This window comes from Macadamia integrifolia, chromosome 3, assembly GCF_013358625.1.
Source record: "Macadamia integrifolia cultivar HAES 741 chromosome 3, SCU_Mint_v3, whole genome shotgun sequence".
Lineage (NCBI taxonomy): Eukaryota > Viridiplantae > Streptophyta > Magnoliopsida > Proteales > Proteaceae > Macadamia > Macadamia integrifolia.
Window position 1 is genome coordinate 5,263,862 of NC_056559.1, and position 23,171 is coordinate 5,287,032.

At 36.5% G+C, this 23,171-nt stretch overlaps 2 protein-coding genes and 1 pseudogene across 2 annotated transcripts in view; 2 read left to right on the plus strand and 1 right to left on the minus strand.

Moving 5' to 3' along the window:
- LOC122073113 overlaps positions 1–4,986 on the plus strand; it is a 7,056-nt gene extending 2,070 nt beyond the window's left edge. The window contains exons 3-5 of the mRNA XM_042637639.1: positions 2,007–2,103; positions 2,611–2,697; positions 4,682–4,986. Of these exons, the coding sequence (XP_042493573.1) occupies positions 2,007–2,103; positions 2,611–2,697; positions 4,682–4,813 (316 nt within the window). The 3' untranslated portion in view covers positions 4,814–4,986. The remainder of the gene's footprint in view (positions 1–2,006; positions 2,104–2,610; positions 2,698–4,681) is intronic.
- A 1,952-nt stretch (positions 4,987–6,938) lies between these two features.
- LOC122074866 lies at positions 6,939–12,903 on the plus strand (annotated as a pseudogene).
- Positions 12,904–13,555: 652 nt separating this feature from the next.
- The window catches only part of LOC122074132 (exosome complex exonuclease RRP44 homolog A), a 29,431-nt gene continuing 19,815 nt past the window's right edge, over positions 13,556–23,171 (minus strand). The window contains exons 17-24 of the mRNA XM_042638993.1: positions 20,002–20,113; positions 16,327–16,447; positions 15,805–15,864; positions 15,606–15,711; positions 15,408–15,503; positions 14,398–14,479; positions 14,252–14,317; positions 13,556–13,985 (exon numbers count right to left, since the gene is read on the minus strand). Of these exons, the coding sequence (XP_042494927.1) occupies positions 13,787–13,985; positions 14,252–14,317; positions 14,398–14,479; positions 15,408–15,503; positions 15,606–15,711; positions 15,805–15,864; positions 16,327–16,447; positions 20,002–20,113 (842 nt within the window). The 3' untranslated portion in view covers positions 13,556–13,786. The remainder of the gene's footprint in view (positions 13,986–14,251; positions 14,318–14,397; positions 14,480–15,407; positions 15,504–15,605; positions 15,712–15,804; positions 15,865–16,326; positions 16,448–20,001; positions 20,114–23,171) is intronic.

Below are 23,171 nucleotides of genomic sequence, written 5' to 3' on the forward strand. Positions count from 1 at the left end.
TTTTTTATTAAACAGCAATATGAAACCATAAACAGTAGCCGGTCAAATTTTTAAAAATCAAGCCATTATCCCTGATTTTGAGAAGTTTACTTGAAAAAGGCTTCTTGAAATTGACTTGAAAGTTCAGGGTTATAAACAGAGACATAAACTAGATACGTGGATAATGTAACTGAGGCAGATCATAGCAGAAAGCCCAACTAACAGAATAACCAATAGAATTTAAGAATGAAAATAGCATGATCAGGATAGAGGAATGTCGGATTTGGATTTTTTTTTTTGCTCTTACTGTTCAGATATTTTTTTGGGAAAGTTTGTTTTCTGCTACTGAAAATTTCTTTTTTTTTTTCTGGGGGGACGACTTTTCTGTGCCATGTTGATTCAGGAGGTCTCTAATGAGTTGAAAATAGAATTTCAAGTTCTGCAAATTTATATTCTTTTAATGTACTTCCCTCTGTTATTATTATCATTGTTTTGAATTAGAAAACCCTTCCCGCTACCGGATTCCTCTTGCTTCTCCTCTTTTCTGCCCTGTTCTACCCTACACCATCAAATACTTAGTTCCAAGAGCTTCCTATTTTCTGCATACACTCTATGAATTTAAGAGAAAACTGTCAGCATTTCTGAAATGTCTTATATTTAAAATAAACTGCACCTCTCACATAGCCTCTCTGTATCATCCGATTTCATTTTTTAATTGGAAACCCACTTTTTGATATTGAAACCCATTCTTTCTGCCTGCTGCAATTTCAGTTCAGCAGCTTGACAGTCGATCCTGTAAATACATCAACATTAAAATGAAATTCAAACCAATTTCCTAATTTTGCACAAATCCAAATCCTAATTTTCTTAATCCCGATCTTTCTTCTCTTATATTTCAAATGAACCCCTTCAAACCACCTGATCAATTAAATATCCAATTTAACATTTTCTCTTCAATGCAACCCCTCATCATAGAATTAGCTAAAGATGATTTCACATGATTTTTACTATAGTTGCCATGACATCTAGTTGACCCTAAGTGTTGGAGGAGGGAAAAAAACAAGGTGCCTAGGTGACCAAGGTGCCCTTCCGACTATTATTTTGTACTAATGCTTCTCTCTCCTATTTTTAGTGATTCCTGCGATGTATTTGGGTTAATTATAGGAATTGGAGCACCACTTTTGAATCATTATAAAATTGTCAAGACTTAGCAACCATTATGCATATTATTTGAATGCAAACTTACATGGTTTTACCATATACTTCTGCTGCCTATCTTTGTCACAATTTCATGGTTGTTCATTATAATATTTTGGTCCAATGGGAGTAATCATGTCTGTATAAATAATTTATGGAATTCTACATAGCTTCATATTTTTTGTAATGTTTCTCTTGCACCTGAAATTTCACATAATATCTACCAACTTTGAGGGCCTGAGTTTCCCTTAGAGGCAAAATTCCAAAAATTAAAGTACATTACTTTTTATGAATCATGCATTCATATGGTTGGTCCTGCTACATTGATTCTGTCATATGTAACTACTTAAGCATGCCAAGAACCGTGTTTTAAAAAAAGGAAGCTCTTAAATGTGTTGTATGGTTTCATTTGTTTATATTTTAAATTTCCTTCTCTCTTTTTTCCTTTCTCAATCTGTATGAAGTAAGACATTAATGCAATTCGGTTTTGATGTTTTTGGGTTGTTTAAGAGATTATGCTGTAATCTCCAATTATTGTTATTGTCTTTGGGTTTCATTTAACATTTTTTTGCTTTTGCCACATGGTCAATGCCCCATTTAGTCAAAGTTCTTATGAGTTATGGCCCTTTATGGTTCTTTGATGCTGTGTATTGACTTATTGGTGAATTTATTGTCTCAGCCATCTACTCATCTACATAGAATGTCTCCTAAAAGTTTTCTTTCTCTTCCTTCTTTCCCCTATGTTTTTAGTATTAGTTTAATTTCTTTTCTCTTATGCAAGTTACACTGATTCTTTTATTTGCAATTTCTTACCTCTTCTGCAAATGCAGTGATGATGGTAAACCAAACAGTGCAGGTATTTTTATTGGTGGTTTTGTATTGGGAGGCATGGTGGTTGGGGCACTAGGCTGCGTATACGCACCTCAGGTAATGTCATGATTTATTTGCTGCATGTGTCTATTGTAACTGGGTTCAGGTTGTGTTGGCGGGTCATCATTAGTGCAATTGCTAATGCTACTAGTTGTATGCTTTTCATTCTAACATTTTCCTGCAGGGGTGCTGATGGATGAGTTATTAATTCATCATTTGGTGTCTTTTCATTGAATGGTCCACTACATCAGGGGCAGTTCTAGACTTCTTGTACTTTCATTTTTGAATGGAGCTTAGTGGGAGCACACGATCCACATTCCAGACTTGAATAACTTGTGGTGATTAGAAGCTTATGTACATCTTCTGAAGTTGCCATTGTTGCACATGCCCACCTTCTAATTTTCCATTGGTTGGGCACTTTTTTTTTTTTTTTTTGTGTGTGTGTAAGAAAATAAAAAAAGCAGCCTTGTAGAAAAATCCACTGTTTGGATGTTTGGCCTGATGCCATAAGTATGGACTCAAGCAGGCATGTAATTTGCACTGATGGATCATCTTATCTTACAGATCAGCAAGGTATTAACTGGGGCTGACAGAAAAGATTTGATGAGGAAACTGCCAAAATTTATATATGATGAAGAGAAAGCTTTGGAGGTGAGTACTTTCTCTTTAATATCTCATCAGCTTCACATGAGCTCCACTTTCAACAGGAGTAAAATTTTTCATTTGTTATTGCATTTTCTAGGTAGCTTTTTCTTTTCTCTTTTCTATGCTTGTCTACTTGCTGGTGGACTATGGTGGAGGTACATTTCTGGGAAGGTGCTATTTCTGTGATGATTGGTGCACAATTAATATTTCCTCTTTTTTCTGGATCACAAGTGTTGTTGTCAATATTTCCTTTATGATGCTTTGGTTGCAAAATCCTACCTAGTCTGTATGGAGTACAGATTGTAATTTTACCTGGAAATGTTGCATATAAGCATGTGAGGCTGATTTCTATTTAAAGGAGTGAGAGCACCTTTCCTATGTTATGTTGAACATACTTTTTGAATACAATGATGGATTGTTTATGGCACTAGGTATGGATCCTTCATTCCAGGTCATTTGGGAATTGTTTGTGGTTAGAATTTAGAAAGGAATGAAACTTCTGCAACAGGTTTCCATCGGAGGTTCATTAATGTCCTATTGGGAGAATAACTGGAACCCCTGAGTCCGAGGTCCAAGAGTTGTCCAAAAGCTCTATGCGTAAGGTAGCAGTCAGACCATGTAGCCACATCGACCCCATGGGCCCATAATAGTCTTCAGAAAATGTGGTTAGCAGATTTGTCTTTCTATTTCTTATTTTTTCCAGGCAACAATATCTTTGAGTTGCAAGTTATTATTCGTATGGGCATCACCATTGGCCTTGTCAATGCTTTATGTATATAAATGTTCCGTGTATTCCTTTGTTGCAACTTAGTGGGAAGTTGCGGTCTTCTTGAGTGGGTGGTGAGGCTCAAACTTTCCATTGTTCAATGCTCCTGGAATCAGGGCTAAGTAGAAAGAACAATTATTCTCCTTCTGTTCTGTATTTCTTCTTGTTCCTTCTATATTTTGTTTCCGTTTATCCTGCAGTAGAACAATAGTCATGAAATTAAGAAACCCACCTTCCAGGATTTCATGAAGCTACCATTTTGTGGTTAGTTCTGCACTTCTGCTGCCTTGCAACGGTAAAGCAAGTTTTGTGAACCTTTCGCTTTGGGTACACCTTGATAATGCAATTGCTGTACTTTTTTGATATCGCTTTTCTCCAAATCTATTTGATATAGATTGCATCCTGCAAGAATTTCACTTTTTCTTTATGGTTTGCCTTTTCATTTTAGTTTTGTTATTGTAGATGTTTCTTTAATTTCTTTTGTTTTCAGCCTGCATTAATCTTAATATTTTTCTGTATTGGTTTTTATAACCTACCTTGTGCATGTGTACTCAGCTCACTCAGTGAGGTTTGATTTAGTTGCTAGTTCTGTGAATAGTGTGTGAATTTTGATCTGAAGGACTAGTTCAGTGAATAGTAGAAATTTACACCAAATTTGTGGTAGAAGGCCATAATTTTATTGGAGTATTTGGGATGTCTAAATGCTGTCTTCACCTGTTATTAGAAAGTGATTATGCCAATCATTTTGCATAGAAAATAAACTCAATTTACTCATTTGAAAAAAATTTAATCTGATGTTTCCCCACCTTCTAGACTTGTTTGCTGTGTTTCTAATGACCTTAGAAGGAGTTCATCATTTTTACTTTAAAGCATCGATTCTCTTCTCTCCCACCCCTCACCCCCCACCCCCCACTCCCCCACCAATATATATATATATATATATATATATATAAGCATATAACGTTGGTTACACCATATGCAACAGATCCAATTGAACTATATAGGACTATTAAGGGAAATATGTTTTGTATTTCTTTCAGTTTTGGGTAGATAATATTCTGCACATATGCATGGATAAAAATTGTTTTTTGATCCTTGTGCTGAAAACATCTTGGGGTATTTGTTAGCCAACATTTTGTAGTCTTGGTGCATGACATGTTTCAATCTCACTTCCCCTGAAATCTGCACTGACATTGCTCTGGATGATCCATTTGACATTAACAGAAAACAAGGAAGATATTAACAGAGAAGATCGCACAGCTGAACTCAGCCATTGATGATGTTTCATCTCAGCTACGTGCAGATGATGCCTCAAATGGAGCCGTGACCTCAGATGAAATTGAAGCCACTATTTGAGAGATTTCCATTTACTTCACAGAAGAGTTTTTCAAATACATATTGAATGTTATCCCATAAGAGGGCAACTTCTGGTGCTAGTAATCACTATTTTTTATTTTTGACTTCCCTTAAAAGCTTTTGTTCATTATAGTGGCGAATGTTATGGATGAACATTTCTGCCATAGCACCAATATGATTTGCATCTCTCTCTCTCTCTCTCTCTCTCTCTCTCTCTCTCTCTCTCTCTCTCTCTCTCACACACACACACACACACACACGCACACACACACAATGAAAACCTTGAAGCCCTGAGAGAGAGAGAGAGAGTGTGTGTGTGTCAAGGCATGAGAGAGTGTGTCATGGCATCAAAGCTATCGGTTCCTTTTTCTTAATTCCTTTCTTCCAGCACAAGAAGAAACCCCCCACCACCCCTTCAAATGAAAAGCTTGAAGTCCGGATTTGTTACATGAACTAATCAGAAAAGCCAAATGACAAGTTGGGTCGAAATAGTTAAATTAAGCAGCCTCACCCAAAATGTCCTTTTTTGCTCTTAACATATTTGTATATGTTGGTCGACCTAATTAGAAACCAAGCAGCCACAACACGGCGAAAGGTTCTGACACGTTACACTTGGATATTTGAGTTTTCCCTTCCAACATAGAATATAATATTAGTGTGGGTCCTCCTAACTTTTACTTTTCTACAATGTTGAGATGTTAGGAGTATCTACCCCACCCCCCCCCCCCAAAAAAAAATGTTAGGAGCAGTAAGAGTATTTTTGACAATAAATTATGGACCACAATAGTATTCATTTGGGTATAATTTATAAAAAAAGATTATATAATGAGAAAATAGGTTTCAGTTTTCACCTTCAGCTTTGTGCTTCGAGTGAGAAATATGATAGGATTTGGGGTTTTTTATTGAAAATGTATAAAATATACTGAAGTTACCTATTTACCATTGATTTTGAGTGGTTTAACACACGTGTTCATTTAAGGTAGTAAAAATCATCATAAATGATTTGTTGCCACAAAACAACTAGCTTGAGATTAATTTGTGATTTGTGATTTATTCTAATTAGTGCTATAAATTATACCAAACACTTGTAAAAATAGAAATAAATCAAATAAGTACAAATAGAAATCAAACCAAAGAGAGCCTTTGTGTCTTCATATACTTGAGTAGCTCTCTTGGTCTAATACCTTAAGGTTTTGAATTAGACTTTCTAATGTACAAATAATCATCTTATGGCATATTTGAGTTTCAAAAAAGATGTATCTCAAATCGTAAATGCTTTGTATGGCAAAAGAAAACTCTCTTGTTAATAAATAGTTTGGCTTCATCAAGAATATTCGGATATAGATGAAGCGACCACTAGATGCTTAATTAAGAGATAAGAAAACAAAGTATTTTTTTTTTTTGAGGGGGGTATGGGTGGGGTGGATTAAAAAAACAAGAGATATTGACATGAGCATAAGTATTAGATTAGCCGGTACCAGTAGTATACACTCTATCACACTCCCTCCTCTGAGACAACCTCTAAAAATCTCTCTTCTTTAATCATATGGGTCATTCCACCTATATATGAATCGCGAGGAACTTTCTCCATGGGCCCATTGTGGCTTGGAACGGGAGATGCCAGCAAATAGATCCGTCCTCTATTATATTAATGAAGGTCCTAAAAACATCTTACCAAAAAAAAAGGTGATCCTAACATTTACTAGTTTGTATCTTCCTGATCATAGAAATTCTATGAATGTTTTACAAGTCGAACCTATTAATTCATAGCAATCATATGACCCACATGTTAAGATCAATAGTATTATTCTTTTTTTCTTTTCTTTTTTTACGTAAGGAGATCACTTGCAGCTAGTATATATAGTTTGATATAATGGAAATGAGTACACAATTGCATTTTATATGGCATATTTAGCATATTCCAAGTCCCAAAATGACTTAATTTATTCCATATATATATATATATATATATATGACAACCAAGCACTGCCTGAATTCAAGTGTACTGATACCAAACATATAATATTTTGGAAGCTTTATAGAAAGCTGTTAAGAAATGAATTTAATATGATCATACAAATCATACGTCCTGAAAGATAGGCCAGTAATTCTCGTGGCCTTTTCTCCTCATCCTGCTCCATAAGGAGGTCCCTAACTCCTGCCTCTCTCTCTCTCTCTCTCTCATCCTCCTGGACTCCATTGAAATCATTTGCATGTGCAGGTTCGTCCTTCCCTTTCTTCATCTTCTTACGTTGTTGTTGTTTTGATTTTTTTGAGTTTTATTCCTCTTATTCCTATCATCTTTTTCATTAATTTTTTCTTCGTTTTTGGTTGGATATTGTTTGAAGCTTCTATAGTCTTTCAACTCTTTTCTCCATTAGGGGGTTTTGGGTTTCTTAACAATAAATGAGATGCTTTTCAGATAAAAAACTTGGAGGCTTTCTTCCCCATATCTTTGGTTCCTCCTCCCATTGTAGGAACTAGGAAGGGTAATCGGAAATTTGGAAGAGGGGAAAAAGAAATTAGAAATAGTTATGAGAGAGTGTTCTCAGAGCTCATTGCATGAAGAACCATCCAATGAAGAGGACACAGAGAGAAGACAGAGTGTCACGAGGAGAGAGAGAGAGAGAGTGCTGACATGGTATAGCTTACATTGCCAGCTTGAAGACTTTTTCCCTCATAACTATTAAAAACTATTAAAGGGAGTAGGGGGTGATTTACACACCAGCAGTGTGTATCGTATCCTCCATGCCAAGCCAATAAACACATAGGAAGCCGAAGTATTGTTTCATTGTATATATACATGTCATGGCCAGGTGAAGAGAAAGAAGGGGTGAGAGATTCAATCCCAAGGGGTTGTTCCAACGATGATTTGATCTGAGTCACGGCATCTTAGAAAGCTTCTGAACTGGATTTGAATCACCTTGACAGCACCTTTGGGACCAGTCACAAGTCACAATGGGATTAATTTGACATTGTGGTTAATCTTGTGAATGATCTAATCCAGTGATTGTGTGGTCGGCTGGACTTGGAAAATAGTGAGACTGAAGGCCTTGAATCTTCATTGGCAAAAAAAAAAATGGAATAGGAGGTCCGAGAAGAATATGATGAATCATCAATCATTCATCTTATTCTTAGCCCTGTCTGGAGGGGAGTAGCGGTCTGTATTAGTCTCTCAAGCCCTTTAGTTGGAGCTTTAGTATAAAAATGAAATAAATTTGGCCCTAAAAATAAAAAAAAATAAAAAAAAAGCCAAAACCCTCAGTATGGCCTTGTTAGATGGTTCTAGGGCCTTCCCCCTCTTTGGACCTCTATCTCTCTGTCTATTTTTACAATAATTTTTTTTATTTGTTGTTGTATTTATTACAGTTTATTCTTGAAGCTGAAGGCCCTATAGTTGGAGCTATAGTATAAAAAATAGAAAGCCATAGATAGATAGATAGTGAAGTCAAGCTAAGTTAATCAGGAGAGCAAATTGAGGCAAGAAGGGTTCATATCTGGTCAGATAATGGTCCTTACTCCCAACAACCAACAAATAAATTTGTTTCTGCTTTAACTCCCTGCACCCAAATGAGATTGACAAAGATGAGGTGAGGACAACACATGGCTTCACATGCTCCTCTAGTCAATGGCCAATTGGTTCAGGTTCAAAGGATGTCCTTCCAATATGATTCTGACCCAATTTGTTTTCCCCATCTCTTATGTGTTGCTAAGGACATATTATGTTTTTAACTGTGAAAGACTAACTAAAACCCAAGTCTCTGTCCTCTCTGTTTCTGTCACAGGTTTCTCTCTCTCTTCTACTAGAGCTTTCAAATATTGCTCCTGTAACCTAGGAGCAAAATTAGGAGTGATAGAGAAGAGGGAGAGAGGGAGAAGAGAAGATGGGGTTCTTGACACTCTTAGAGGTGGTAGCCATGCCTATGTTGCAGATCCTTCTTATCAGTAGTCTGGGGGCTTTCATTGCATCTAAGTATTTGAACCTTCTAAATCCAGATTCTCGGAGATATGAATGAGGTAAGTATTTAAGCAATACAAGCAGATATAAAGATCTATCTATGTAGCATATGGGTGGGTGGAGGAAATAATGTTAGTCATTTTGTAATTTGATCAAGACTTTCTGATTCTGATTACAATCTTTTTAATGGGCAATGCAGCTTGTGTTTGATGTGTTCACTCCATCACTCATATTTGCAAGTCTAGCTAAGACTGTTGATCTCCAAGACATTATTACATGGTAAGCTACAATTAACAAGCAATAACATCACAATAAATAAGGGATCTTACTTACAACCCTCAAGGTGTTGAATAATTTTTAACTTCGCGTTTTTTCTTGACTCTTATTTTAATATATGGGAAAAGGTTGGGTATGCCGTCAATATCAAGTATGCTAGCACCCATGGTGTCTATCTCTCTCTTCCCTTTTTCTGAAATGACCCTCATATCATTCCTGCATGATACTCCATCATGTGATCCTATTGGTGCTATTCGATAGCATACTTGGTATCGGTGACATACCTATCCTTCTTCCATATATATATATATATATATATTCTAATGGTAAAAACTAACCATCATTTCATATGTATATTACAAAACGTGCAAGACAATGATAACTTGAGATGACATATGACAAGTCACTTTCAAATCATTTTGAAAACCCTTTTTTTCTTCTTTTTAAAAAAACATGCGAGATAGTGATGATTTAAAATGACATATGACAAATCACTTTCAAATCATTTTGAAAACCCTTTTTTGCTTCTGTTTTTCACCAACTTCAATTACCTCAAGATTTTCTTTTATATAACTAATTGCATAATTGATTATAGGCAAACAAACACTCTAAAACCTCTCATAATTTTCTCCATGGCAATTGCAAAGCAATTCCCCACTCTATGAAACCCAACTCGCCTCGCCCCCATGAGAGGGGATACAATCCATGATCTCCGCTATCAACAACTAGAGACCTTGCCTCCAACTCAAGGGTGGCAACTCAACTCTCAAATATTCTCAAGACATAGATAATTTTTTAAACATCTTAGAAAGATTTTTCTAATTCTCTTGAACACAAATCCTACTGATCCACTATACCTCTTGTTTCTAATTAATAACTCTCAAGTTAAAATTCATAAACACAAGATTTAGCTTAGGTTGTGTTCACAGTTAGTCAAATAAATTGCATGAACAAATACTTAGAGCAGCACAACTGGAATTATTGGTATATCAACAGTATTAACTACTTCAGTATGATTCGGACATGTTCTATGCTACATTTCAACCATCCTTAATCTACTGATCAATACTACAACAGTACAATACTGGTTGCTTTCTGATGGACTTTTGACTTGATTCTCTTAACTCCATTTCTTTAGGTGGTTCATGCCCCTCAACATAGGATTGATCTTTTTTATAGGAGGAATGCTTGGGTGGTTAGTTGTGAAAATATTTAAACCAGAACCATATCTAGAAGGCATCATCATGGCTACATGTTCAGCAGGTCTCTCCCCTCAGAGTTACTGAATTCTTTTTACTTTTAATTTTGTTGCTTACCTAAGTTACTGAATCCCAGCTTTTTGAGGTCCTTAAATTACTTGCTGACAATATCATTTTTATTTTAAACAGGGAATATAGGAAACCTTATGTTAGTAGTTGTCCCTGCAATCTGTAATGAAGATGACAGTCCATTTGGTAACCCCAATAGTTGCAACTCTGTGGCTCTCTCCTATGCGTCTTTCTCAATGGCGGTAAGGAAAGAATTTGCCATTTCTGTCTAGCCATCCAAACTCTAGTTTTCATCATCCAATTGAGTTGATCTTCCATATTTGATATTTCTTTGATGAGATCCATAACGTAATTTACATAATAATGATTTAACTTTTTCAATTTGTTTACAAATTTTCTTTGAAAACATTTTTCTGAATGGACTATCTAGTTCCTAGAATCTGTAAGATGTGGAAACACAACCCTAAAAGCGATGCATAAGGTAACGGAAAAACAAAAGCAAACAATTCACACAGGTTTACGAGGTTCGGCAAAAATGACTACGTCCTTGGTGAGACGAGATTCTGCTTCACTATCAATGGAGAATATGTTTACGATGCTCGTCCTCATATCAAACGGGACCGCCATTCTGTTGGGAATACAAGACATCTACATCAACATAAGACCAAATCTCAAAGTTTATTTTTTTCTTACAATGCAGATCGGCGGATTTTACATTTGGTCTTATACTTATCATATTCTAAGAAGTTCGGCAATAAGATACAAAGCAATTCAAGATGCTGAGGAAACATTGAGGAAGCCGAATAATGATTTAGATACCAACAGTGAATCCCACCTTCTCAAGGAAGATTATGAAGATGAGAAATCTGTACAAGTGCTATCAACAAAGGCCATTGAAGAGGATATGGAGAAACAAGTTGTAAGCCTTTTTAAGTGGTTAATTCCTTATTCCTTAATGATTTAAAGCAAAGAGTTCTAAGAATGAGTTCTTGATGCAATATGAAAGACCAATTTTATTGACTGTTTTTCTGAAATATTCTAATTATTACTATAATAGGTTGTAGTAGCTCAGTCTTCTGGGAAGGCTGGGGAAGAGAGGTCATCCTGGGGAAAAGAAACAGGATTTCTTCACCAGATTGAAGAAGAGTTGAAGGCACCACCAACTATTGCTGCAGTAAGTGTTTTTAAGATACTAAATGTTCTAAATTGCTGTCTTCTTAGGTAAGGAAACAAGCTTATCTTCTCTGTATCCTAACAGATAGTGGGATTCATCTTTGGGTGTGTGCCATGGCTGAAGAATCTTCTTGTAGGCAGAACTGCTCCTCTGCGAGTGGTCCAGGACTCAATTAAATTACTTGGGTATGTATATCAGTATATGTCCTCTGTTTTGGAATTCTAGGAGTTACAATTCCACAAATTTTCTATTAACCATGATATATCTCTTTGTTGAACTTGCATTTCTTTGCTCAATTAAACTGCTTATGCACAAAATTCTCACCTAATTCACAGTCCTCTGCTTTGGTATTGTAATATTCTCCTGGTGTCTTTGCTACCATACAATGTGAGAGATAAAGGTAATAGCCCTTGAAGTCAGTTTGAGTCTCCCCACAACTGATCTGTTACACGGGTTAGGTGTGGCTACATGTAATTGAGGTTTACCCTTGACCCTGAACCACAAAATGGGGTAGGTTCGAGGGTTTCTTGTTAGCCAAAAGAAGAAAAAAAAAAAAAAAAAGAGTTGATGCTTTGTCCTTTTTCTTTTGCATGGTCTCATCACACTCCGGATTCACTCTTCTATTGACATCAAAACATCTTACCGTGCAAGGATGGTGCAATTCCCTGCAGCACCCTTATAGTGGGGGCTAACCTCATTCAAGGTGAAATGAGATCTAACTATAACTATCCAATTAAATAGGAAAAAAAGGAGAATAATTAGATTCTGTATTAGAACTTATTCTAATTGTTTTCTTAAGCAGGTCTACGCTCAGCAAAATTGAAGCCACTGATCATTTTAGGGGTCATTTTAGTGTGCTATGTGATACTTCCTGTGATTGGAATGGGAGTGATTAAGGTAGCTGGTGATCTGGGTTTCCTCTCACCAGATCCTCTCTACCAATACGCCCTAATGTTACAATTTACGCTTCCACCGGCCATGAGTATCGGTATTTACTCCTTCACAACATTCTTGTTTCATTTTAATGGTATCAGTAATGTTCATCAATACCCAAATACTACTTAGAGGGTGGGTATCAACTATACATCAGAAAGGCATTTTTTACTTCCATTGACAACATATGATGTTGATGATGTAGGTACCATGACCCAACTGTTTGATGTGGGTCAAGAGGAGTGCTCAGTCATATACATTTGGACATACTTGGTTGCAGCCTTTGCCCTCACTATGTTGTCCACAGTGTATATGTGGGTCCCATCTTGAAGATTGTTGGTGCATGGAAGAAGCTAGGAAAAAGAAAAATTAAAGCAGTTACTATAGGCCAGAGCTGTTGAATGATATTCCTAATTGAAGGGTTTCTCTTTACACCTTGAGAAATTCCAATCTATACATTTATTTCTAAAATTTTTGTTTCGAGTTTTGCCTCAGTGGATTGTAAAGGGGTGCACTGAGTTGCGTAGTTTGGTTCAAGCTCTCAAAATCTTGATAGGGTAAGCAACAGTTTGCAGTTGTGGTTCCCTCAAATTTTTAAATTTTGCACAGAAGTAAAAATTTTTAGAAGGAAGTTGCAATTAGATAGCAAATCATTTTTATTTCTTTCCTATTTCTTTTTGGTGAAATACTGGTCTAAGGACAGTTGGAGTCTCGTCCTGCAGTTCTAACAAAACCCACATCCATAGGGAGGGCACAGCTGAAAGATCAAACAGGTGGTGATAACATTGCAACCGTTCACTGATCAAGTTAGAATTATGAAAGAAAATCTTTGTTCTCAACAATGGCCTTGTTGAACGAAGGCTATATGTTGAACACTTGAACAGTTGAACTAAGACCATAATTTCTAAAGCAATTGGCACAAGGAGGAAATCATAAACTTTGAAGTCTCGGGTCCTTTCAGTGTTCCTCAACAATGGCAAACTTTCCCAAGATTTTAAACAAGGCATAACACAATAAATTTGAGGTTAATTACTCTGAAGTATCAGAAACAGTATTACCTGTTGCATAGACCATTGAATTGAGCTGAACCTGTGATTGAGAGGCTGGTAGGAACTAGGAGAATTACAGGGTAATTTAAATAAATCTTTGAAACCCCATTCATAAATGATGTGAACAATGACAAGGGCTACAAACCTTTGATATTTTACATTGCTACAGCTCCAGTGGAGTGTTCCTTGATCATGTAATTCAGAAAAGTATAATCTACTATTTCTTTGAGAATAACCTGAAACCAAGGATGCATTGTAATCTACTATTCCTTTGAGAATAACCCGATACCAAGGATGCATTGTAATTGTTAAATTCTAGATAAGATTGAGCTGAAGCTTCGGCCGGTTCGGCTGTGGCTCCACAACCTCCATGTGAACCCTCACAGTCTGGAGAATGCTATAACTGATGCTACCATCCATCTTCTTCACCTTTTGTTGTACCTCATCCACGAACCAATCACCCCCTCCCTTCTCTCCTTTTTCCGTCAAGTACACAGGGCCTTCTATACCATATCTGCAATATAAAGATACCATGGTAAATCACTCTCTGAAAACAAACAGAAAGAATTGCTGCATTTTGGGATGAAAAATTTGTACAGGTGAATAGCAGTCTTCTAAAAGAAATTTGTTTGATGACCACCAGGGCCACCTAAGGAGGGGGAAGAGAAAATAAAATCAGAGTTCCTAGTGATCTTTCTCCATAATTTGCAAAATGTTTGGGAAAAATATATTCTCTGCGCCTAATCATAGCACAAAAAAGATAGAAGGCATAAGGCATACTTGGGCACAAAAACAATAAAGCCATTGGATCTTATCTTCACAATTCTGGCTTCAGTGTCAGTAGGTCTGCAAGAGAGAAAAAATTGTATTAAACAGCTATGAGAAAAGCAGACTATGTATTTGGGAAAGAACTGTGTACAACTTACCGTTTCCTGAAATAGATGAGTGTATGGAGCTCCACTGACGCTCGGCTAGCCATCTGGGCATTCCTGTGTCGATAGTTCAAATCTGAAAGAGGTTCTAAATTAGTAACAGCACAGAGTAACTATCGAACTAGGTCACTGACATCAGTTACCACATTAAAGAGAGAGAAATGCTTTTAAGAGGTATGACTGCTGCATCCACAATGTAATGATACAACAGTAACTTTAAGAAATTTGAGTAAACTAAAACAGAGATAATTGGCAACCATACCTGTTGTTTCTTTTCCCCAATTTATACTAATTCCAACACCATATTAGAAACAATAAGTTGCTGCCACTGTTAATTATATTTGATTCATATTCCAAAGTATCCTAATTAACTCCTATTTAAGTAATGTTTAACAACCTAAGGCTATTTTTGTTTCCAGGTAAAAAACATGTAATTTTTTTTAAATACTGATTTTACCTAATTTTTTTCCATTCACTTGATTTTTACCTAGAAACAAATGCAGGTTAAACAAAAAATGCCATCAATACACTATCTTTCTCTTGCCATTTCTTCTTTTTGGTCTCACGTTGCTATATTTTATATACTCGCATCATCGACTCAATTTACACTCAACCTCCACCACCCCCCCACCAAAAAAAAAAAAAAAAATCAACTCCATAGATCCAAATAAAAAAGTTGAAGTCTAGATGTTTGGCTATGAAATTCTTCAACACAGGCTAGGCAATCAAAGGACCTTTTCTTTTTGGGGGTGGGGGTGGGGGTGGGGGTGGGTGGGGGTGGAGGAGGAGGTTGCAAGATTCTTTTAAAGAGACTACATATGCAGCACACAGGAGGAAGTGTGAGAGCATAGATGGTCAATACTCAATCCATCAGCATGACATTTTCCGTTCACAAGCAGATACACAGGAAACAAATATGGATATACTTTCTCAACAAAAACAAATTGAAAACAACAAAAGACAAATTAAGATTTAGTGTTATGGAGAAATATGAATGTCCTTACTGTCAGCAATACTAGTGAGCTGGTGTCTGTCTTGGAAAATTGGTGGAAGCTTTGATATTCCTAAAGCTGCAGCAAGCAGCCTGTGCACAATAACATCTGCAGGGAAAGAAATTTACCAACTCAATTTAATCTCCATTCCCCAGTTTGACATTCCCATAAAAATGAAGATAAATTCTCCATTCAGTAGTTCCCACTAACCCGCATATCTTCGTATGGGAGAAGTGAAATGAGTATACAGGGGTGCAGCAAGCCCATAATGGTGAAATTCTGGAGGACTAAGATCTCCACTACAGAAGTAAACTGCCTAAAGGAGTAAATTAATACATCATGAAGGTTCCGCATCACCAACAAGAATGAACAATTTTTTATTCTATTACATTAATTCAAGTGACAATACCTGAGTCATGCATCTGGTCGCCAATATCCGGATCAGCTTGTTGAAGTATGGATCATCACCCTATCACACATTTTTCATTTAAAGTAAATACAAAATTTAAATTTAAGAAGAGATGGAGAGTTGGGGGTAGGTTTGGGAACACAAGCAAAAATATCAATACAACAATGCAACAGTATAAAATATTCCCAATAAAATGGGAACACATGTAGCTTATACACTATCACAAGATACCAAATGAAGCAACCTAAAGGACTTAAAATCAAACCCAATAGTGCATTTATATTCCAAGAAGTAAAAAAGAGAATGGCCATCCGCCCATCCCAGAAAATGTCCAAAATATATTTGTACATCAGGTTTTATGTGTGTGTGTGTGTGTGTGTCCCTCTCTCATTGTAGTGTCAACAGAAATATCAACTACTCAAAATCATCCATATTTGATGACAAAGACACCTTAATTATGATAACCGTATAAACAGGTTAGCTCTGCCTGAAGTTAAAACACATGGGAATAGACAATCTTACCACAGCGCGATCAAGAGAATCAGCCAATGCTTTTGATGATGATACATCCAAAATGAGACCAATAGCAGCAGCTGTACGCAGCAATGGTTCCAGCATCTCCTTGGTAGGACTTGGATGACGCCTGCACATGTATTCAAGAGCTATAAGTGGTTAAAAAGACCATGTCTTCATCCATAGGATCCCAAGTATCCGGATCAATCGAAAGTTCAATTCTATCTGAACTACTCATTTTCAAATGATATCAATATTGTTCACTTCACAGAAGAATTGGATACTGGTAGGGTAGTGATGCAGTTCAAAAGAAAAAGAAGACCATCAGTAACCCAGGCCATTGGCCTGGATTAAGAATGGACCAATATGTTTAATTTTGAGTGTCCAAAGGGTCATATGGGCCATGGACTTAGTATTTTTTAGGTTTACCACAGTAATGGGCCAATTATACAAGCCCAAATAGGATTTATGGTCTATACGGGATTGATGTTAATTTCTATTTTAGGAAGTTGTATTCTTTATCTTAGTAGTTTTCTAGAAACATTAGATATATATACCACAATCCAGCCATAGTTTCTATTTGTTGAAGTTCTATAATAGTTTCCATTTTAAAGAAGATTTAGGTTGTAAGGGATTCTCCCCCTACCCTACAGAGGGGGTTTCCTATTTTTCTGATTTCATTGAAGTTATAAATTGAGTGATGCAATCTTGGAGTTTGAAAACCGTGTTTGGCATTGCCATAGGCCCACCCAAAGAAATATAGCCCACTTATAAGAGGGTAATCGCAATCTCATAATTAACCAGATTCTTCAAGGGGACACTTGGTAAACAAAAGGGCTAAGGACACAAAAGAAAATAGTAATTATTGCATAGGGATAAAGTTGGAATGAAAATCAAAGGAGCAAGAAGAATAAGAGAGGTAGGGAGGGTCAATTTTGGAAACTAAGAAAGGAGTTAGAAATAATCTAAATTGAGGTTGTCCTCAACCTCAATACTGAGAACAGGACGGTGAACCAGTATGGAGTCCAGGTGATCAAACTCTATCATGCTACGATTGTTTGCATGAAATTTTAAGTGTTGTTTCCATAGTTGCCAAGGCATCCAAGCAGTGCAGTTGGGGTCTGGGCTACTGCACCTTAGTGCAAGGCACAACACTTATTTATGTTTACTTAAGATATTATTCATAAATAAACAAATACCCCCCGTATTTGAATCCAATAAAAATAGTTTAAAATTAAATTCCAAAAGGATAAAAAAATCAATCCTCCTGTCCAAGTACAAAAACTGGATTTTTTGTTGTATGGGCAATTTTTAACTTTTAAATGCTTGGGTTTTTTCTCAATTGTGAAAATTTTATAAATATTATCATGGTAAAACATTGTTAAAAACCAAAAGTGTGGTAAATAATCTTTTGTTTTGATATCCATAAAATTATTTCCATTTAAAAGATTCTAACAACATCCGAGCATTTTAAAATAAGTCTGACCGAAGCATAATTTTGTCATTACAACTTACATTTAAGTAATCTTAGACTTGTTGTACAGCTGATTTTGTGCTCTAACTAATACAAAAAGTCTTCTGTAAAAATAAAATCATCTGACCAATCAAACTTACTAGAGAACAAGAACATTTCTCTAAATGTTGATTTTTTATGACTTAATGTGACTTAGGCTCTCTTTGGCATAGTTTATATTCTATATTTATTATCTATTTATGAATAATTAATTATGGTAATAGATTATGGGCTATAATCAATCGTTTGGTTGCTACTAGACAAAATAGATTATATAATAAAAAATAAGTTTCGCACGCCTCGTGCATAATATATTATGTAACAATGGCATCACATGATCTCACAACATTCTCAACAGCATTTTGTCATAAAATTCAATACTCCGAATTTCTAGCAGGATATCTACCCAAGTCCCTAACACTTGTCACATGATGGAATATCAATATATGGTTTTTTTTTTTTTGGATAATTATTTGTGCTTGAAATCACAAGATAGATCTGAATCATGGTTCAAGGGGCCAGTCTTGAATCAGCCAATATCGATACCTGGCCATATCAGTGTAATGGTACAACTAGAGGTAATACTATGAAACAAACTGTTTTTTAAAGAAAACCAAGGGTGAAACCAGATTGTCAATCCATATCGATATAGTATTGATTTCCAGGGTGACTGATCCCCGATCCAATCCCATGCACTATGATCTGAATTGTTCATTTTCATAGTTTTTCTTACTTAACACGTCTACTCTTGCTTTGGATTGGGATAATGTACAATAATGGCTAGAATAATAGTTCATATGTGTGATCATATATACGGATGCCAATACAAAGGTATCTAATTGAATTGAACTCTCAAATTGACATACAACATTTACACACACACACACACAAACACACACACACACATACACACACAAACACACACACACCAAAAAAAAAACCCTTACACATGGCTAAAGGATTCATAAACAATGAAGAAGTGGATTACAATTTACAAGTATAATCCATATCACAAGAATGTATCTGCTTCTTTTCAATACCTAGAAATCCTATTTTCTTTTAAAAACCTTTGTTTTCGGAGGGTTTATCTTTCAAACACCCAATCCATATCACATGTCAAACTCTGATCTCCCATTGAACATCACTGGTTTGAGGTTAGCACTGCATTAGGTAGGAAGAAGCTCCCCCCCCCCCCAAAAAAAAAAAAGTTCAAAGGGGGCTTACTACAAAAAAAAAAAGACTGCATGTTAGCATTGGGGTATTCACAACCCCACGCTAAATCTTACAATTGACCTAAGAGGTAAGGGAGCTGTTAACTTGTTACCATATAAAATAGGAAGAGCCACAAACTTGATACCAAAAATAATGTGACCCTATTTTGGAAGTTGGACAACTTCACTGCAAGAGTAAATTGTAGAGGAGTAGGTGGAGGATCATCTGTCCTGATTTCTAGATCACTTTTACAAGGATAATATTATTTATTAGATGTCAACGAAATGCTAACACTTCAGACTTGAAAGTGAGAGCTGGATGACAAATCAACAAATTGTATATTTGGGAATGAAATACACAATATTTGACTCATGTATGAAAGATTTTGGATGTTTATGACTTCTCCAAAATGTGAATATCCAAATCTATGTTGGCCATTTATTTTAACAGTGTCTTTGTGAGGCTTATAACCTATGTTAAAGACATGTGGGATGCTTCATGCTCACACCCGAGCATTTAATGCTTTCCCTGGGTCTCGATTTTCTACATGAAACTGAAGGATATAAAGAGAAAAAATAATGGAAGGGAAGGGTAACAGCTTGTAAGCAAGCAGGCCCTATTCCACCATTGCATGTTGGACAAAATTTCCAAAATTTTCCTCTTCCAAGCATGAATATGTAACTCACAAGTTTGAAAACTATAAGCAGCCAAAACTCTGTTGTTCTAGTTCTCAAGCATTATTCATGCACAAGATAGATATATTGGTCCTTCAGCCCTGGACTCAGCATCAAGTGATATTTCATATCATAGCACTTGATTTTGGATGAGAATGGCAACTACTCGATTGCCAAACGCAGAACCTATTGCGGCACTGAACTGCATTTACTATTTATAAATGAAGACCAATCCTTAGGAAACAGAGGCCCTAGTTGACACTCATCAGAATGATATGCAAATACCTTAGCAGTGAACATTGAGGAAAATGTTTCAGAATTTTTTCTGCAACTGAAACATTAGCAGCAAGCATAAACTCCTCAACCATTTGGTTTGCCTCCCGAATCTGATACATTCCTGCAGAAAGAGGTCCAGAATAAAGGATAAGATTAAATGAAGCCAAATAGAACAGAAATTAATGATAATAGTGCATAGGTTGGAGCTTGCAGTCAAAGCCACTTAGGTCGTTGGATAGATTTAACTGTAGGAGCCAATTCAATGGAGCAAGAGGACTCATAAATGGGTCTTGGTTTCCCACCGACTCAGAATATGTCTCATGCTCAAACGAAAACTCCAACAGATTTCCCATGCCAAAAAAAGAAAAAAAAATCAATACAATAAGATGATTTTACTATTTCATTTAAACATTATTTTGGGTTTAATGAACCTTTCTTTTCAACCATTCAAATGAGTGTAAATGGTCACAATAATCCGTCAAGAGGAACCACCTAATTAATCTCTTAGGTTGGGCCATAGCTAATTTGGGGACAGGAAAAACGAGGCACAGTATAAATTCAGATATGGTTTGCTCTTAAAAGAGGTAACAATATGGTTGAATTTAACAACTGCCTAGCGCAGTTAAAAATCCCATGCTCACCAGCAGGTCTCGAGTTCGAGCCTCCTGGCCGTTATCTACTTCCCCTCCCTACCTATCCAAAAAAAAAACATATATATATGGATTTCGGCACAATACTAGTGTTAGGGAAAAGTAACTTTTCTAGGTCCCATCAAGGGAAGCTTTCCTAAACCAAAATATCAGCCATCTAGAAGCTCTGTTGGCACTCAAATTTTGTGCAGATATTGCCCATGTCATCATCTCTAAGTATTGTAAATTTCATCACAATTTGATTCTCCCACATCGAGATATAAAGCTGTGAAAATTAGTTTAGGGAAGCAAAAAAAAAAACCTTCTGGGGCAACTTCAGTTCAACCGTTGAAAATATAAGGGTGAAAGTCCTAAGTTGGGCCATACGACAAAATGAGACCCAAAACTTGACCATGGAAAATTCCCAGGGGGGGTAGGAGGGCTCCCATCCAATGGTTGGAGCCCTACGTATGTCAAATATTACGTGTTCCAACGAGGATGTATACATACAAACATATATGGTTCAGACACTTCCATTATTGAATTCCAGGAATATAACAAGAGTACCTTCAGCAATGTGGGATAAAAGAAGGAAACTAATTTTTCTTTTTCTTTTTTTTAAAAAAAATTGTATTGACAGGAGTTATACGAGTATCATGCTCAATTTTACTAGCTGTATGGCAGATACACTACCATTGTTGGTCCAATGTAGATAGAACTGCTGGTGGGGGGAAAGAGTAAGGAAGAGAAGAACAGAATTTCAGAATCGTGGGTGAGTGAGAAAGGAGAGAGAAAAGAGAAAGAAAAACCAGGGGAATAAAGGGGGGGGGGAAAAGAGCGAGAAGCGAGGAGAGAGGAGAGAGGAGATAGGAGAAAAAAAGTGGGGATGGAAGAGAGGAGATGTAACAACCTCTTTCATTCCAAACAAACTAAATCAATCCATTAATCAAAACCGTGAGGGACTCTTAGGCTCGCTTTGGTATGATTTCTATTTGTATTTATTAACTATTTTTTAGAAATTATTTGTGACAATAAATTATGGACCACAAATAGTATGCGTTTGGTTATTATTTATAAAATAGATTATATAACGAGAAAATAGGTTTCAGTTTTCACCTTCAGCTTTGAGCTTCAAGCGAGAGAGATGATAGGATTTGGGGTTTTTTATTGAAAAAGTATAAAACATACTGAAGTTACCCATTTACCATTGATTTTGAGTAGTTTAGCACATGTGCTCATTTAAGGTAGCAAAAATCAACATAAATGATATGTTGCCACAAATCACAAATAGCTTGAGAGATTTTTGTGATTTGTGATTTATTCTGATTTATTATAAATAGAAATAAGTGCTATAAATTATACCAAACACTTGTAAAAATAGAAATAAGTCAAATAAATACAAATAGAAATCAAACCAAAGAGAGCTTTAGCCATTACAAAGTAATATAAAAAAAAAAAAAAAAAAAAATGAAAAGATAAAGTTGCTGCACACTAAATGTAATATTCCGCTTCTTAAACCCGGTCTGATTTCGCGGTTGAACCGGTTTAACCATGCAGGAACCGAGCCAGAGGATGTTAGAGCGGGTTCCTTATGGGCTATGATGGCACGGGTGACCTTAAACACCGGCTGGGCCGATAAGTCCGAGCCAGTGCCAGAAGAGACGGGAGTACCCAAACCGTGTACGTGCACCTACCATAAGGCTATGTACGGATAAAACAGGTATTATATCTGTATTTTAAGATATATATGTAGGCTACAATGTATGCCTGGGGTGGGGTTTGAGCCGAGGTCCGAGCCCGGTCAAAATCCCAGGTTTTGACTCTCGGGTGGGTATGACAGGTGGGTACACCTACCCACCTGAGTGACCCATCCATCACTATTCACTTAAGTAGGAATAGTATATAAAGCTTTATGACTTCTTTTCTTTCCATTTATTACCCCCGTACGTTTGGTGAGAAAAGTAAAGAGGAGAGAGAAAAAGAAAGGGAAGAAGAAAGGAAGAGGAAGAAAGGGAGGATTTCAGTGGCGCCGAAGCTCGATCTTGCCATTCCGGTGCCGGGAGAGTAATCTTCAACTCGAGATCTACAGTTGGAGGTAAGAAAAGTTGGGTTTTATGAACATTAACCATACCCACGCTTTAAACCCTTGATTCGAGTATGGTTTCTTAAGATCTTGTAAACACCCTTTGAAATGATGAATCTAAGGTTTAATAGATGATTTATGTGTTGATCTTGAAGGATTTGAAGAGATATTGACAAGGTAGAAGGAGCATTGTGAGTTGGAAGTGATTTGGAGGGTTTGAAGTCATTCTTGAGCAAAGAAGGTAAGATGGTTCCCCTCACTTGAATCTAACTTAAATCTAAGCTAGAACCATCCTATAGGACTCTAAAGGTGTGAAGAATGGGTTGAGAAAAGCCCTATTTGGGTCCCCAAGGAATGGAGGAAGTTGAGAAGAAACTGGGGTTTTTCCGCCAAAACCGGCGGGTACAACCGGCGGGTCCCTACCCGCCTGAGAGCACCCACCTGAGAGGACCAGGGGGGTTCTGGCC